The sequence below is a fragment of the Cyprinodon variegatus genome, unplaced genomic scaffold (assembly GCF_000732505.1).
Source record: "Cyprinodon variegatus isolate N-32 unplaced genomic scaffold, C_variegatus-1.0 Scaffold97, whole genome shotgun sequence".
Classification (NCBI taxonomy): Eukaryota; Metazoa; Chordata; class Actinopteri; order Cyprinodontiformes; family Cyprinodontidae; genus Cyprinodon; species Cyprinodon variegatus.
The window spans coordinates 1,192,019-1,205,969 of record NW_015150550.1 but is presented as its reverse complement, the minus strand read 5'-3'; the positions used below and the strand labels follow the sequence as shown (position 1 = coordinate 1,205,969).

Here is a 13,951-nt window from a genome sequence, read left to right as displayed (position 1 = left end):
ATGATTTCCTTTAGCTAACCAATGAGTGTTTGCGTTCTATGACTCATCCATGGCATGAAATATATATTTATAAACATTAGACCACGGGGAACTAATAAAAAATCAGTGGGGTCCGAATAAAGAAAATCAACCAGTAAATGTCAGGAGACATTTTTAATGATCTGTTACTTTAAACAGAATTTAACACTGAAATAAAATGATGTATTTATGCATTCCTGTTATGCATTGAATAAAAAAAAAAGATAAAAAAATAAAAATAGAAATTGCCAAATAGTGCATCCCGTACTATCTGTACTTGTATGACTGTATTCCTGTATATCCATCAGTAGTTAAAGGACAAGATTCAGCAAATGCAAATTCTGCCTGTAAAACAATGACAGCATAATCGTTGCTGTATGATCTGAAGCCTCATTTGGAGCTTTTAAACAGGCTTTTGAAAAACTTTGATAATTTGCTGCTGTAATATTATAGATTTTTTAGAATAAAAAGCTAGCAGATGTGAATAATCAAAAAATAACCGAAATACAATTATAGAGCATTCAGTATTATAAGAAAGCCCACACTGTTTCTGAATAAATACATCATTGTATGAGTTACGTTCCGTTTTTGTCTCTTTCCTAGTAACTCTGAAATGTCCCATGCTCCTGAATGCACCATAGCTGTCTGACGCTCGCGAATGCATCACACTGGTCTGTGTAGGTGCGCGTTTGATTTTCAGTTGAAGACAAAGCTTTGCAGTTTTAAAACCCACGTCGGCTAATCACTGTTTATTGTTGTGTGTGAATAACAAGAGACTACAACAAATACATCAGCTTTACCTCGGACACAATCTTTGGATTTAATGTTGTTCATAACACCGCAGTCCACTAATCCGTGACCTGTGCTTTAAACCGAAGCCAAGAGTAACGAGTAACGTTTGTTTTAAAAATGTAAGGAATAGAAAGTACAGATACTGGTGTGAAAATGTAATGAGTAGAAGTCAGAAGTAGGAGGAAAAATAAGTAATGGAGTAAAGTATAGATACCTAAAAAGGTGTAGTTAAGTACAGTAACGAAGTATTTGTACTTCGTTACTTGACACCTGTGAACCAAATCATATAGTCAAATTGATTTAAAGTTTGCTATCTAAGGAAAACCAGTTGATTGCATCGACTCTTTGACTCAAAGGCAATCCATTTCACTAAACATGCTTGTAGCAACAGTGGAGAGGAAAAACTCCAGTTTAACAGCAAAAAAACTTCCAGCAGAACCAGAATCAGTGTAAGCGTCCATCTCCAGAGGCTGACTGGGGTTCAAGGAGACAGAAGCAGACATCAGTGATCTTCTACCCTAGAGCTTTGCAGCACTTCTGTAGTCTGGGTTGATTTGAGCTTTACTTAAGATGCAGTCTATACTGGCATTTGAAGCATTTTTTCCCTAGCATGTTTGATAGCATCATTTATGTTTTTGCAGCAGGTTATGTTATAACAGTGCATATGCAATTTTTTGCTCTCCATTTTATGTGGTTAAAGCATTGCTTTTTTTGCAGTGTTTTTCTGTGCATGTATTTTCACTTATAGGAGAGATGATATAAAGAGTTAATCAAGATCATATTTATCTGTAAGAAATAGATATGTAGCTGCAAGACATTCGTATTACATAAGTAACACAAGTAGCTGAAGTTTGATGGAGTGTATTAATATGCTTGAAGAATTTATAAAGCCCTGGAGAATGAATTTTCACCTAGAAAGGTCAGAATAGGTTGTGGCCAAGGCTACATTTTAAAGAAATGCAATAATGTAAAAATTCCAACCAGGCAGAGGTTTAAGTTAAAGGAAACATTAATAAATGAGTGTTGTAGTAGATCAGTGGGTTTAGCCTTTTATCTCAGGAGGATCTTTCACATCTTCTTTTGAAGATAGCAACACCTTCACTGGAGGCAGAAAAAGACTTCCTTCGTGAACATCACTCTGGCTTAAGATCTTTTCAGCCAAAGCTGTGAAAAACTCATTTTTTTACAAGAGTAAATAAGCCCCGAAACCTTCTCCCTCTCTCTCTAACTGGGAGGGGATTAGTGTTGAGCTGGAGGGGGAAAATGAAAGTGGCTGTCAGGGCAAAGCAGATCAGGAAGAATGTTATAGCATCGAAATCCCTAGGAGGAGGGAGGTAAATTAAAGGCATCTGAATTGGATGCTATTTGTTTTGTTTTATAGTATTTTCTTGCTGTTTTCACTTTGCCCTCAATTTGTTTTACATTTTTTCATTGTAAAGATTAAAATTAAACAAAGAAAACGTCTTCTGTATTTATAATCTGCAGCAATACGAATGTGAAAGCTGTGACCCTGGAGCTTTGGACCTATTTCAAACCAGAGGACTTGTTAAATTAAACAGAAGTTGTTTTCTGTGGAGCGTAGATTGAAATGGAGTTGCATTTGTTATGATTTGAACAGTAGTGAATTTAGACAGTGACATATATTCCTAAAAGTCTGTATTAACCACCTGACAGCTTCAGCCAAGTGTTAGCAGCGATGCAGGCTGAAGATACTTAAATTACAGGAGATTATATGTTCATACTGTATGTACAGGGATAGGGGCAGTGTGGTTCTCTGCACTATTTTTTTTTACCTTTGAGCTGAAATCTGGATAGACATGTTTCTTTCTGAAAATTGTTGGTCTACTTTGTGTCGCCAGGCAGCTTCTGGTAGCCATAAGGTGTCGGTGAAGCTAGTGAAATTAAATTGATTTACAGAAAATTTAATTTTTTTGGGGAGTTTTTACAGCTCGTTTTTAGTAGGCTGACAGGAAAGGGGGTATGAGAGAGGGGGAGAAACATGAACCCAGGTCACCCGTGCCCAAGGACTGAGGCCTCCATACATGGGTTGGGTGCGCTAACCACTGCACCACCAAAGCACAACCATAATTAATTATTTCAAAGGGAGTGATAACTTTTTACATGGGATCAGGATGTAGGTGAAGAAATCTGTTTCTGTTAAACAATCATTATTTGAAAATATTAAATCTTCCTTTCAGAGCTGTTTTTTTTTTTGCATCGTCTTAAAACATTTAGTCTAAGGGATGTTTGTCAGAAATAATGGCTCAATAATCTCAAAAGAATGTCTCACCCTGGAGAGGATTATAAACAGACCCCTGTGAAGTCTTGAGCAATATCTGCCAATCCTGCAAAGGTCCCCAGAGCATTAGAAGATACACTACATGTTTGCACTTTCCACACACAGACACACTCTCTACTTTTTCATTTTATTTTACAGGTTACATACATAATTCAACACTTTGAGAAGCAATCCAAAAGGAACATAACTTTTGGCTTGGAGCGAGGCCAGAGATCCATTTGGGAGGTCCTTTTTCTGGCAGCTGCTAAGATAAGAGCTGCTGTGGGATTCAGTGGAACAAGTGCGGAGGTTTTAGATGAAAAGTGTGACCCATTGATGTTGGTGATATCAACGATACAGTTAAATCTGTCAGAGCCCACTTATCATTTAGAATTTTACAACATGCACAAATATAAATTCAGCAACTGATGAGAAAATTGAGCCGTTTTCTTTATGCTGTTCTTTTCCACTAACTGTATTCATGTTCTATTTTTTCAACGGCATAACCCTTGATCTATCAGCTGGGGATTAAGGTTTCCTTTAATCTTATGCCATTCATGAACAAAACAAGTGAATGTGGTGCACTTTGCAAATATCTTTTTTTTCTTGTCACATAGTTAGACAACTTGAAGCATTTTGAAGAAAACAAGAGAAAACATCTAACTGCTTTTAGATAAAATGGGATATCTAATATCATTTTTAACAAACATGTACTAAACTAACCCCCACCCAAGAAATTACCATTTTATTTACTCTATTTTGTTCTGCATTAGGAGAATAAATAATGACCTCACAACACAGACACAAAAAAATCCTCCGTGGATTCATATCAATCATCGCTATGATTTTAAAATGTAACTCTCACTTTAAAAAATTTTAAACGCTCTATCCTGTTTAGATCTGTTCAACATTCACAAAAATAAATCACAACAAAATGTCTAAATTGAACATATGAATCGAAACCCAAACTGTATCTATTGACTCTTTTTACATTTTTACTCCATTTGTTATTTTAAGATGGTTGTTGTTAGCATAGGCACTTTGGTCAGCTGTTGCTGTGTTATAAAAACTAATTTTATATTGAAAGAATATTTAGAAAACTTATTTAGCTCAAATTATTTCCTATAGTGAATAAATATATTGCTGTTTTGAATAATTTTTCTTAATCCGTAAAGCTTTTCCATAAGTCACCATGATAGGAAGAGGAAAGTAATAGAGAAAAGAATCCAAAAATCAAAGTTTAAATCTGGTGCAACATAAAAAGGCTGCAGCAAAATTAAACGTCTCTGTGATTGTCATTTTCAACATATTTTATTTTTTCATGCTTGCCACTTAAAAGCATATAAAACATATTGAATATTACTTTAAATCTAGAACATTATGTTGAAAAACATTTGAAAATATTGCAAATTTTAATGCTTTGGCCTTTTGGTTCAGGAACATCGTTTTCTTGAATATGTATGAGCTTAATGCTGCTTTTCTTCCTGCAGCTTTAGAAATGAAGCAGATAAAGTGAAACAAAGCATGATGGGTAGCAGAGGTAGAGCTGCTTCCACTGTCTTGAAATTCTGCTCTTTGGGGAGATTATGGTTTCTCAGTAAACCACTTTCAATAGATACTGTTCATATAGGTTCAACTGGGATTACTGGATCTGTTTTGACATGAATAACTTCTGTTTGTGTCATCAGAAGCTAAATACCTGATTGTTGTAAAGGAAAACTAAAGTTCAAACCATTTTTAATATTTTCTTGTAATGTGCCGTATATGCTGAATTATAACAGTAAATATTGTAATGAAACGTATGATTTTCAGAGGACTTTTAGAGCCAGAAGCTTCTGATCTCAATACCGGAACTGCACCATAACCTAATTAAACAAACAGGGTTTAATTTAACCAGTTCAGCTAAACCAAACACTGAAGATCCTTTTAAAGTTTGAAGCAAAAACAATCCTGAGGAGTGCTCAGCAGCCCCTGCTGGCCTGGGGCCACCAACATAGACAACTTTTAGAACACACGTTGGTAAATCTTTTTTATATTCACCCAAACTATTCTGTAATTTAGAATTTGTCTGTGTTTTATTTGGGTTTCTTCTCCGTTAATCTAATTTTCATATGGTTCATAAAAAATGGCAGAAAAATAAAACATGGCCTTAATAGAAAGATAAGATAAAATCTTATTTGAACTGGTATTTATCAAATATCTAATGTTGATTGAATAGTCACATTTACTTAAAAACAAAATAAAGGATTAAACTCTGAGGGCTGAAGCTAAATGTCAGACCTGTCCTACGGTTGTTAACATTTTTTAAAAGACAGAGTAGTGAGTGGTTTGGAGAGATTGATGTGCTCAGCATTCAGTAAATACTAATAAAAGATGAGCATATCTTTTCAGAGCTAGACGTTGTAATCAGCCGACAATGTTGGTTCCTCATGTTTGGTGTCAAACAGTTCCAGACAGTAATCAGTCTCAGTTTTAGCTTCACCAGGATTCTTTCTGTTGAGCCACCTCTCAGAGATTTAAATATAAAAGTTGGTAAATAGGAAAGAGAAAAACGGACTGCGCTGCTCAGACACTGTCCCTTTTTTTCTGTTTCTCAGTGCATTGACTGGTTGCACACCTTATAGGGGGCTTGATCTCTAAACAGGAAACCCAAGTTACCATTGTGATGGACTTTGTATGTAGAGCTGTGAACCATCTCTGTGATGCTAAACATTCCAACCTGAAGTCACCTCAATAAGAAACACATTTTTCTTCATAACACAGCTTCCAGATCAGATGAAGTTAATGCTTAAAGTAATCACTTTGGTTTTACTTTTTTTTTTTAACAATTCCTGTGAATAAGAATAAAAATTCTGCAAAAAAAATGTATTCAGCAATATACCTGTTGAATAAAGCAAAATATTATAATATTTATATTTATTATAATATTTGTTTTGTTATCTTGCTGTGACTGTACAAAGGACTGCAAATAGGATGAAAATGAACTAGAAGAAATACACTACTGCTCAAGAATGCAGAATAAACATAGCTTAGAAGACAAATATAAAACTGTGAAGTTCATCTTTACTCGTTTGTTGTGTCGTTTCTTTAACCAATACTTTCCCCTAGGGTCTTTCCATTTCTCTTTGCTTCATCTCTCTACTGCAGGGTCAAAGTTCAGCTGGGAGATAAGGGAATTGAAAGGAAATCCTCTCTTACCCTGTCAGACTATCTGACTATACAGTGCACCGATCAGACCCCTCTATCTCTCCCCCGGCAGAGGTCTCTGAAATGAGCTTGAACAGAAATCATCTCTCTTGGTGCCTGCGGTATGTGTGTGTGTGTGTGTGCAGCTGTCCAGTGTCCGAATCATAAGAACTTCTGCTGCCCAGCAGTAACAACAGCATTCCCAGCGGGGAGACACACACTGCTATTTTCTGCTGTTCTGTAACCTGCTGCCTCCAGTTCTGCTAACACCTTGCTCTTGATTCTGCTGCTCGAGTCTGACTGAAAGGAAGTATTCATGGCTGCAGGAAGGCGAGGTTGGTATTTGGGGAACAAATACCACTTTGGACCTATGAATTCTATTTATGTGCAGAACAACAAACACCTGTAAAGATGACTCCTCTTTAGTCATCCTAGCATGTCTGCCAATTATAATGCTTCCTAGTGGAGACTGTACCCTGGAAACCATGAATAAGGACAGGCTTCTGAGAAGAAAAGTATGAGATGCACACCGCTGCTTCAGCTAGGGAACTTTCTGAATTTATTTTTCCTTTTTTTAAATGTCCAATTGTGTTGCATCAAGTATACAGTAAATAACAAATTGTTGTCCACATAAGTCAGGGCAGGTTTGCTTTTTAAAAAGAATACATCAAGACAGTATCCTAACTGCATTATCTTCATTGGATCCAAATCCCATCATGCATCAAAGAAGGCAAAACCTATAGTGCCCTGCTGGTGCATAGATGTGGATGAGTTTATGTTTAGAAACAATGATCTCTGTGTTGAACTGGTGTATGTGAGCATGTGAGTTTGACACATGTAGGGTACCAAGTACACCATCCCTGCAACCCTGCCAACCCCAGTAATGAAGACCTGGTCAAGGAACCTAATCTGGCAGTTGCCACATTTATATGTGTAGAACTGAGTTGATAAGTACACAATACGATTCGTCTGCAGCTTCTTAAGCATTTTCACAACTAGCGGAGTAAGCTGATGAATCAAAGTTTTTTCAAATCCTGTCAGAGGAAAAGCACAGACATCTGTCCCATCTACTAATGCACCAAGTGCTTCTCTTTGCTCCTTTTTTTACACGAGCAGTTTTCGCTATTTTAGCTAAAACCTAGTCAACCTAGCCATATTTTTAATGCCCCGTAAAGGCACTTCTTACTGTCGTCCTTCCTACGTGTCCCACCCCAAAAAACACTGCTAGCATGTCATTGGTCCAACTCGATAATTGTTACGAGACAGACGTACTAGCGGGAGTCTGTCAAGCCCACTTGGGTGGCTCGAGGTAAGCACCAACTGATGGCAGCAAGACGCTGGGGAGACACCTAGACACCCCGAACTCAATGTGGGGACCTCTGGGGAGCTGGTTCTCGCCAATCCCTGAGAGGTCAAGAGGGAGTGATGCCAACCAGTACCCATATCTGACATCCCCCCTAACATGTCCCTAAAAAGGGGATCCACCACTCTGGGTAAGGGCCGGCTACCCATAAAGAAAATGTCCTCCCAAAGATTTGGACCCTGCTGGCACATACACAGTGGTGACAAACTTTCTGCATTTTTACCTTAAAGTTCTTAATATCTCTGCTTGACTTCTGTATAGCATCATCTCATACTCAAACCATGGCTAATGATATAACAGGCACAGAGTACTTATATAGCCGCTGAGTTCGCATCATCAGATCCACTGAATCATTTCATTCAGTGAATCATCACTTTGTCATAGAGCAGTTTAAGGAAACGATTCAGAAAATGTGTTCAAAGTATAGTTTTTCAATATGCACAAATGCCATTTGGACCAAAGGGAGAAAAAGTAGAAAGGGAGAGAGTCTGATCAATATGGAAGGATGATCTGAGGATGAATTAACGGGTCTTACTTGTGATTAGAATCAGAAATTCTGAGTCCAAACAAAGGAAAGTTAAAGGCTGAGCTTGGACGTTTCCTTCTATGTGAAAAATTGAATGAGCTGATATTACAAAGGGGAAAGATTAAAGAGGCAATCAGACCAAAAACTGTGGTAGAAGATGTCTAGATAAGAGAAAAGAGACTAGGGGTTCTTGAAGTTGAAAAATGAAAATTTGTTGTGCATGAAGGAGAATGAATTATTCATGCTATTGCTTGGCCTAAATAAGATATTTGAAGTAAGTACAAGGCTGATTTCTGGAGGTGTGCCTTGGATGCTATATCAAAAGCAGAAATAAACAAAGCATAGTTTTTGCATACATCCACGCAAATATTGAATGCCAGCAGCCAAAGGTCGGTGATGTGTTTCTTATAAATGATGCTTTTTGCCACGGAATGAAAACTACAATTAAGTTGATGTGTGCAGATTTGGACAGTTGGCCATTTCATATCACTCTTAATGCTGCCTATTCTGCATAAATAAAGCTGAAGAAAAGACCTTTAAAAATCTGCCAGTCATTAAAAAACCTACTTACCATGGTGAGGGATATATTACCAAACCCCACACTAGTCCTACCTCAAACAGCTCCAATCAAGTACAAGATGAAGTCTTATAAGATTTGACTAAAAAAATAAATTCTGCCATTTTAGATATCTGCATTCCTGTCCTGTTGGAAAGACACTGCACATATGTGTTTTGTAGGAGGGAAATAAAAAAACAGATTGGATGTCAAAATCTATTTTGAAACAGCTCATTATCTGGGTGTCCTAATTTTTCACCCATATTATAAATCTGGACAGTAGATAATTCTAAAATGACAAACAGCTTCAGCTGGATGTAGCTGGGTGGGTGTAGTTTTATGGTACTTACAGAGTGGGACGAGCAGGAGTGTTGCAAGCAGCACAACAAGGCTAGTGCGGTGGGAGTGGGCAGAGCTGCAGTATCTCTTGGTCTTTGTACAGATGCACACCTGAACTTTAACCTCTGTGCTGTTGGACAAAGGTGGCACCCCTGAGTCAGTGATGAGCAGTGGGAGCTGGTAGTTGGCTTTCTTCAAACTTTGCAGAAGCATGATTTGGGAGTGTGTGGCTGCAAAAAACACAAAAAAGGAAAATAAGTTCTGCAGATGGCAACTGTCTGTTTTGCTTGTCTTGTTCATTTGCAACGCATTATTACAGTATCTTTTCTACAAAACAGGACAGTGTGTGTGTGTTAGCCTGATGTTCCTACCATTTTAGACTTTACTTAACACTCAAGTGACAAAAATTGGTGCCACTTTAGTTGCATGGGATGGTTACATTCTGTTGCATCATACTTTAAGTGAGTTTATGGTTTTGGCAGAAAGCAGTGAAGCCAGTTTACTTCAAGCTGTAATGAGACAAAATATACAAAGCTGCACAGTGTAGAGTGGAGGACATTTTCAGGATTTTATTAAATCAGGATAAATATGTCATTTGGTATTCAAAGAAAAAAAAGTCTGCATTAGCAGAATATATTAGATTTAATCAAAACCATGAACTAAGCATAACAAAACAACTGAACTGTGAAAGCAGAGAGCTGCAGATGTCCTTTGGTGAAATAAAACATCTCAAAATTTTAAACAAGAACAAGAGTAATTTTAGCGGTCTAAACTGTCTATCAATCCCAAATAAACAGTAGCTGGTCTAGGCTTTTTGGCATGAGTGTAACAGCTCTGATGAACAGCATGTTAGTTTTTTTTTATGATTTGGAGGATGATGAAATATTAAAGAACACCTACAAACATTGTTGGACTATTTTGTTGGAAACGGTCAGAGCCACTGCACAGAGATGGAGATTTTGTTTTACTTTTTATCTACGTTTTAAAAAGTTGAAAAAACATCATCAAAGTAAAGCTATGATTCCTTTACTTTAGTATCTGGTACTAAAGCAAAGGGATGCTTATTTCTTCAATAAGTAGCAGATCCTTAAAATCCTGGAAGCTGTGCAGTGGGGTCCCATGGTTTAAAGGTTTGTCCTGAACATCCCACTGATTGTAGAATTTACTGAGATCAGTTATTGGTCTCTCAGGACGAGCATTAACCTGATTGGTAATCTGACCTACAGCAGTTTCTGTTAGCTTTCATTTCCTGTAGGCATCAGTGAGGCCTTGTTGACCCTGTTGCTGATAGACCGGAAAATTCACTTAAGAGTTTAGTGGGTTTGAAAAATTTTCTGTGCTTGTTGGTGAGAATAGAAAAAGAAAGGTTTTTATTTTGAGCTTAAATGATTCTAAAGGTCATGTTTTATCTCTGCATCCGGCATGGTACAATTCGTTTTGTTCCCTTCTGCACCAACATAATTGCTACACTAATTTAAGTATAAAAAAAAGAGCTGATTTAATTTATCAGCCTCCTGGTTTCTGGAGTATTTTGGGAGACAGAAAATGATATTTGTTGGTTTAGATGCTTTCTTTATACTGCTGCATCAAATAAGAGAAACCAAACAGTAGCTTCAGAGATCAGAACTGTTTTAAAGTAAATTAGCACAGATTACCAATTCAGGAGGAAACAGAGGTTAAGCGCCTCACCCAATCACATATAAACAAGTTAGGTAGGAAGCTTGAATCCAACCGGTATCTTTTTGAAGGGTTGTCTGGGCACCATATCTGTCTGCCAGCAGTTTTATCACATACTAAGCAATATTAAAAGTAAATGTAAATAAAAGTAAATGCAGTAAATGTTCAAGCACATTGGAGTAATTTGTTTTATGCACATGTAAAACAAAAGAATTGAAGTACATTTAGTTCAGGTCAAAATAAGAATGGGTCATTAGTTGAGCCAGTATCTGGCTCAAAATGCACATAAAATACTCAATAAGTGTATTTATTATATATAAATACACTTATTGAAAAAAAATGAACATCCTTAGAGAAGATCGTGAAAAATGTAAAAATAATAGAATATATGTACATGAATGTGGCATGTAGTTTTTACAGATAGTCCAACTTTCACTGGAACACAAGCCAGTGAAATGGACCCATGGTTTATTTTATATTCAGCAGGGATGTTTAGTGTCTGCTTGCTGTGGGATGATTACCATCACTGTTTTGGTAAGAAACTGTTTGTGAGTCTACTGGTTTTTAATGAAATTCTCTTTATTCAATGTCTCTGCTCCACCTCTGGACGTGTCCATGCTCACCTGTGCTGTGAGACTCCCATTTCACAAAGCCACAATGAGAAGCAGGATGCTTTCAGTAGTTTCCGAGCAGTTGAGTAAAGATTCAAATTAGTTTTTCAGCTTTCTGAGAGAGAGGAGCCGTTGTTGGGCCTTCTTTACCAGGAAAGGGGTATTCAAAGAGGAAGAGAAGATATGAGTACACAGAATTGTTTTGCTGTCCACATTGTCCACCACCTCCAAATGTTTGTTCAATCCTCCCGAACTTCCTTTGTTCTATTATTACCTCCTTAGTCTCGCTGGTGTTCAGTCTAACACCAACAGGTAAGTGCACTATTTGATAAAGAGATCCACTTTTTCAGATAATGGACATCTTCTCTGTTGTGTTGTTGTTTTTTTTAATCATTGATAGATATGAGATCCAACATTGTAGTGTTATCTGGAAACTTTACAGCTATGTTTATAGGGTGGATAGCAGAGCAGGGCCAAAACAATAACCCTGTGGTATTTCAGTGCTGATGATCAGCAGGGCAGATGTGTGTAACCCTTCTGATCATCCAATGGGAGCAAAGAGTTGCTGAGAGAGGCAGGTTGTGGAGCTTCAGGCTCATTTTGTCAGGAAGGATGCTGTTCAAGGCAGAGCTAAATTATATCAATAACATCCTAAAATTTCAGGATTCTGCAGATGAGCCCTGTGAAAAGCTTTATGGTTTTAATTTTATGTATTGACCATATTCTTTGTCCCTGTTGGATGGAACATATTTGTATATTTTTGGCCTTATCATTCTTAGTTGCACATTTTGTTTCATCTGGAAATTCTGTTTTTCAATAAATGAGCAAAAGTTGTGTCTCTTGTTGTGATTTTTTCCCATTGCCGCTGAAACAAGTAAAAAACAATAGAGGATTATTTTAATAACTGCAAACCAACACATTATGCAAGCTTGGTTCATCTCATGCCCATGAGCTACACTGATGACAATGGAAAGAAAACTCATCCTATCACATGCAACAAAATAATTTTTTTTAAAAGACTGATTTTAATAGCATTTACTTTATGTTTCTCAGCAAAGTCAAAAACAGAGACATTGCAGAGGCGCATAACAACCGGATCCCACTGATCTACACAAAACGGATGCAGAGCCTGCTGAGATGAGCACAGAGGAGTCCATATCACTAAAACCAGGCTCTTTCTCAGCTGGCCCTATCCGTCTCCTCTAGCACTGTAGACTGTCTGTAGCTCTCTCTCCTCTGTCAGTCACAGCAAATACCTCTGAGCAGGTTTTAGCTGGGCTCTGTCACTCAAACACACACAGACACTGCTTTCACTCATGCCACTCTGATTTAATTTCTTTCATTTCTACTCCCCTCAATGCGTCATTTTTCTTGTCACCTTCTTCATGCAATTTGTATGAACATTTGTACTTAAGCTGGCTCTGCTTTGTAATCTGTAAGGACTCTTAAAAAATGAAATGTGGTCTGATGAGCTGAAGCATGAATGTTATTTGCAACACTTGCATCTTCTGTGCTAATTTGTGTTTAGCTTTGCTCTCCCTGAGGGGATTTGTTGGACACCTCTGTTTTACGGGGCTCTTGCTGAGAAGAACAGTAGTGAAGTAGAAAAGAAAGACAAATTAAAAGTAACCAGTGGGTTATAAATTTAAAAACAGATATTCAATAGAGTAAAAAATATTCTGTCATGTTCGCTGCCCTGACAGCTGACCTAATTGCTCACTTCACTCAACTGCTTAACCCATCCCGGTTACTAATTATAATTCCTCCATCTGCTCCTGCTGCTTTATATACGGCTCAGCCCAGCTATCGGGGCTAGATCATTGACTATGTTTATTTGTTCACTTGAGTTGGAGATCATGGCGGATTTCCACAGTTCATGTGCTTTTTCTGTGCTTAGAGAGGATTGTTAGTCTTGTCTTGGTGTTTTCCGAACATGTCCTGGCTCTTGTCTGCTGAGCGCACCGTGTTCCTGTTTTTGGTTCAGTGGAAGAAGCTAGTTTAAAGTTCCATAGTTTTCCAAATACCTTGTCTTGTTTCTGCCTCTCAAGTACAGTGGTGGGAGCTTCATGGTGTTTTTGCTTGGTTTTACTTCATGATATACTGTTGCACTTACAAAATAGAGCACTGTGGAAAACATCATCAGAAGGGAGATGAATTAAGATTTCAGAAGAAACAGGATCAAGTTGAAACCTATAGACTTAGACCTAGAATCAACTTTATTTATTTACTTGGGATTACTCCTCCAGGGATATTATGGTTCCAGTAGCTTATGTAGAGTACAAAGTGTTAACGCAAAAAGCCATTAAAGATAAAACTACAACAGACAATATTACAAAACTGTATATTGTACCAAAAAAGCATAAAAAAAAACTATTAACATAATGGAAGAAGAAGAGGAGGAGTTGGAGGACTATGAATACCTTGCTGTTCACCTGGACGATCAAACTAGATTGGAGACGCAACTTTGAAGCCATGTATAAAAAGGGACAGAGCAGACTGTACTTCATGGGGAAGCTTAGGGCCTTCTGTATTTGCAGCAAAATGAGACATATCTTTATTAAACCAGGTACTGGTTTAATTCTGCTTTGCAGAGTGGGATCTCTTC

The 13,951-nt window shown here is 37.5% G+C and overlaps 1 protein-coding gene across 1 annotated transcript in view; it reads right to left on the bottom strand.

The window, feature by feature from the left end:
* Nucleotides 1-13,951, bottom strand: part of cdh13 (cadherin 13) — a 462,542-nt gene that overhangs the window by 13,864 nt on the left and 434,727 nt on the right. Inside the window, exon 14 of the mRNA XM_015374092.1 lies at nucleotides 9,070-9,288. Within this exon, the coding sequence (XP_015229578.1) occupies nucleotides 9,070-9,288 (219 nt within the window). The remainder of the gene's footprint in view (nucleotides 1-9,069; nucleotides 9,289-13,951) is intronic.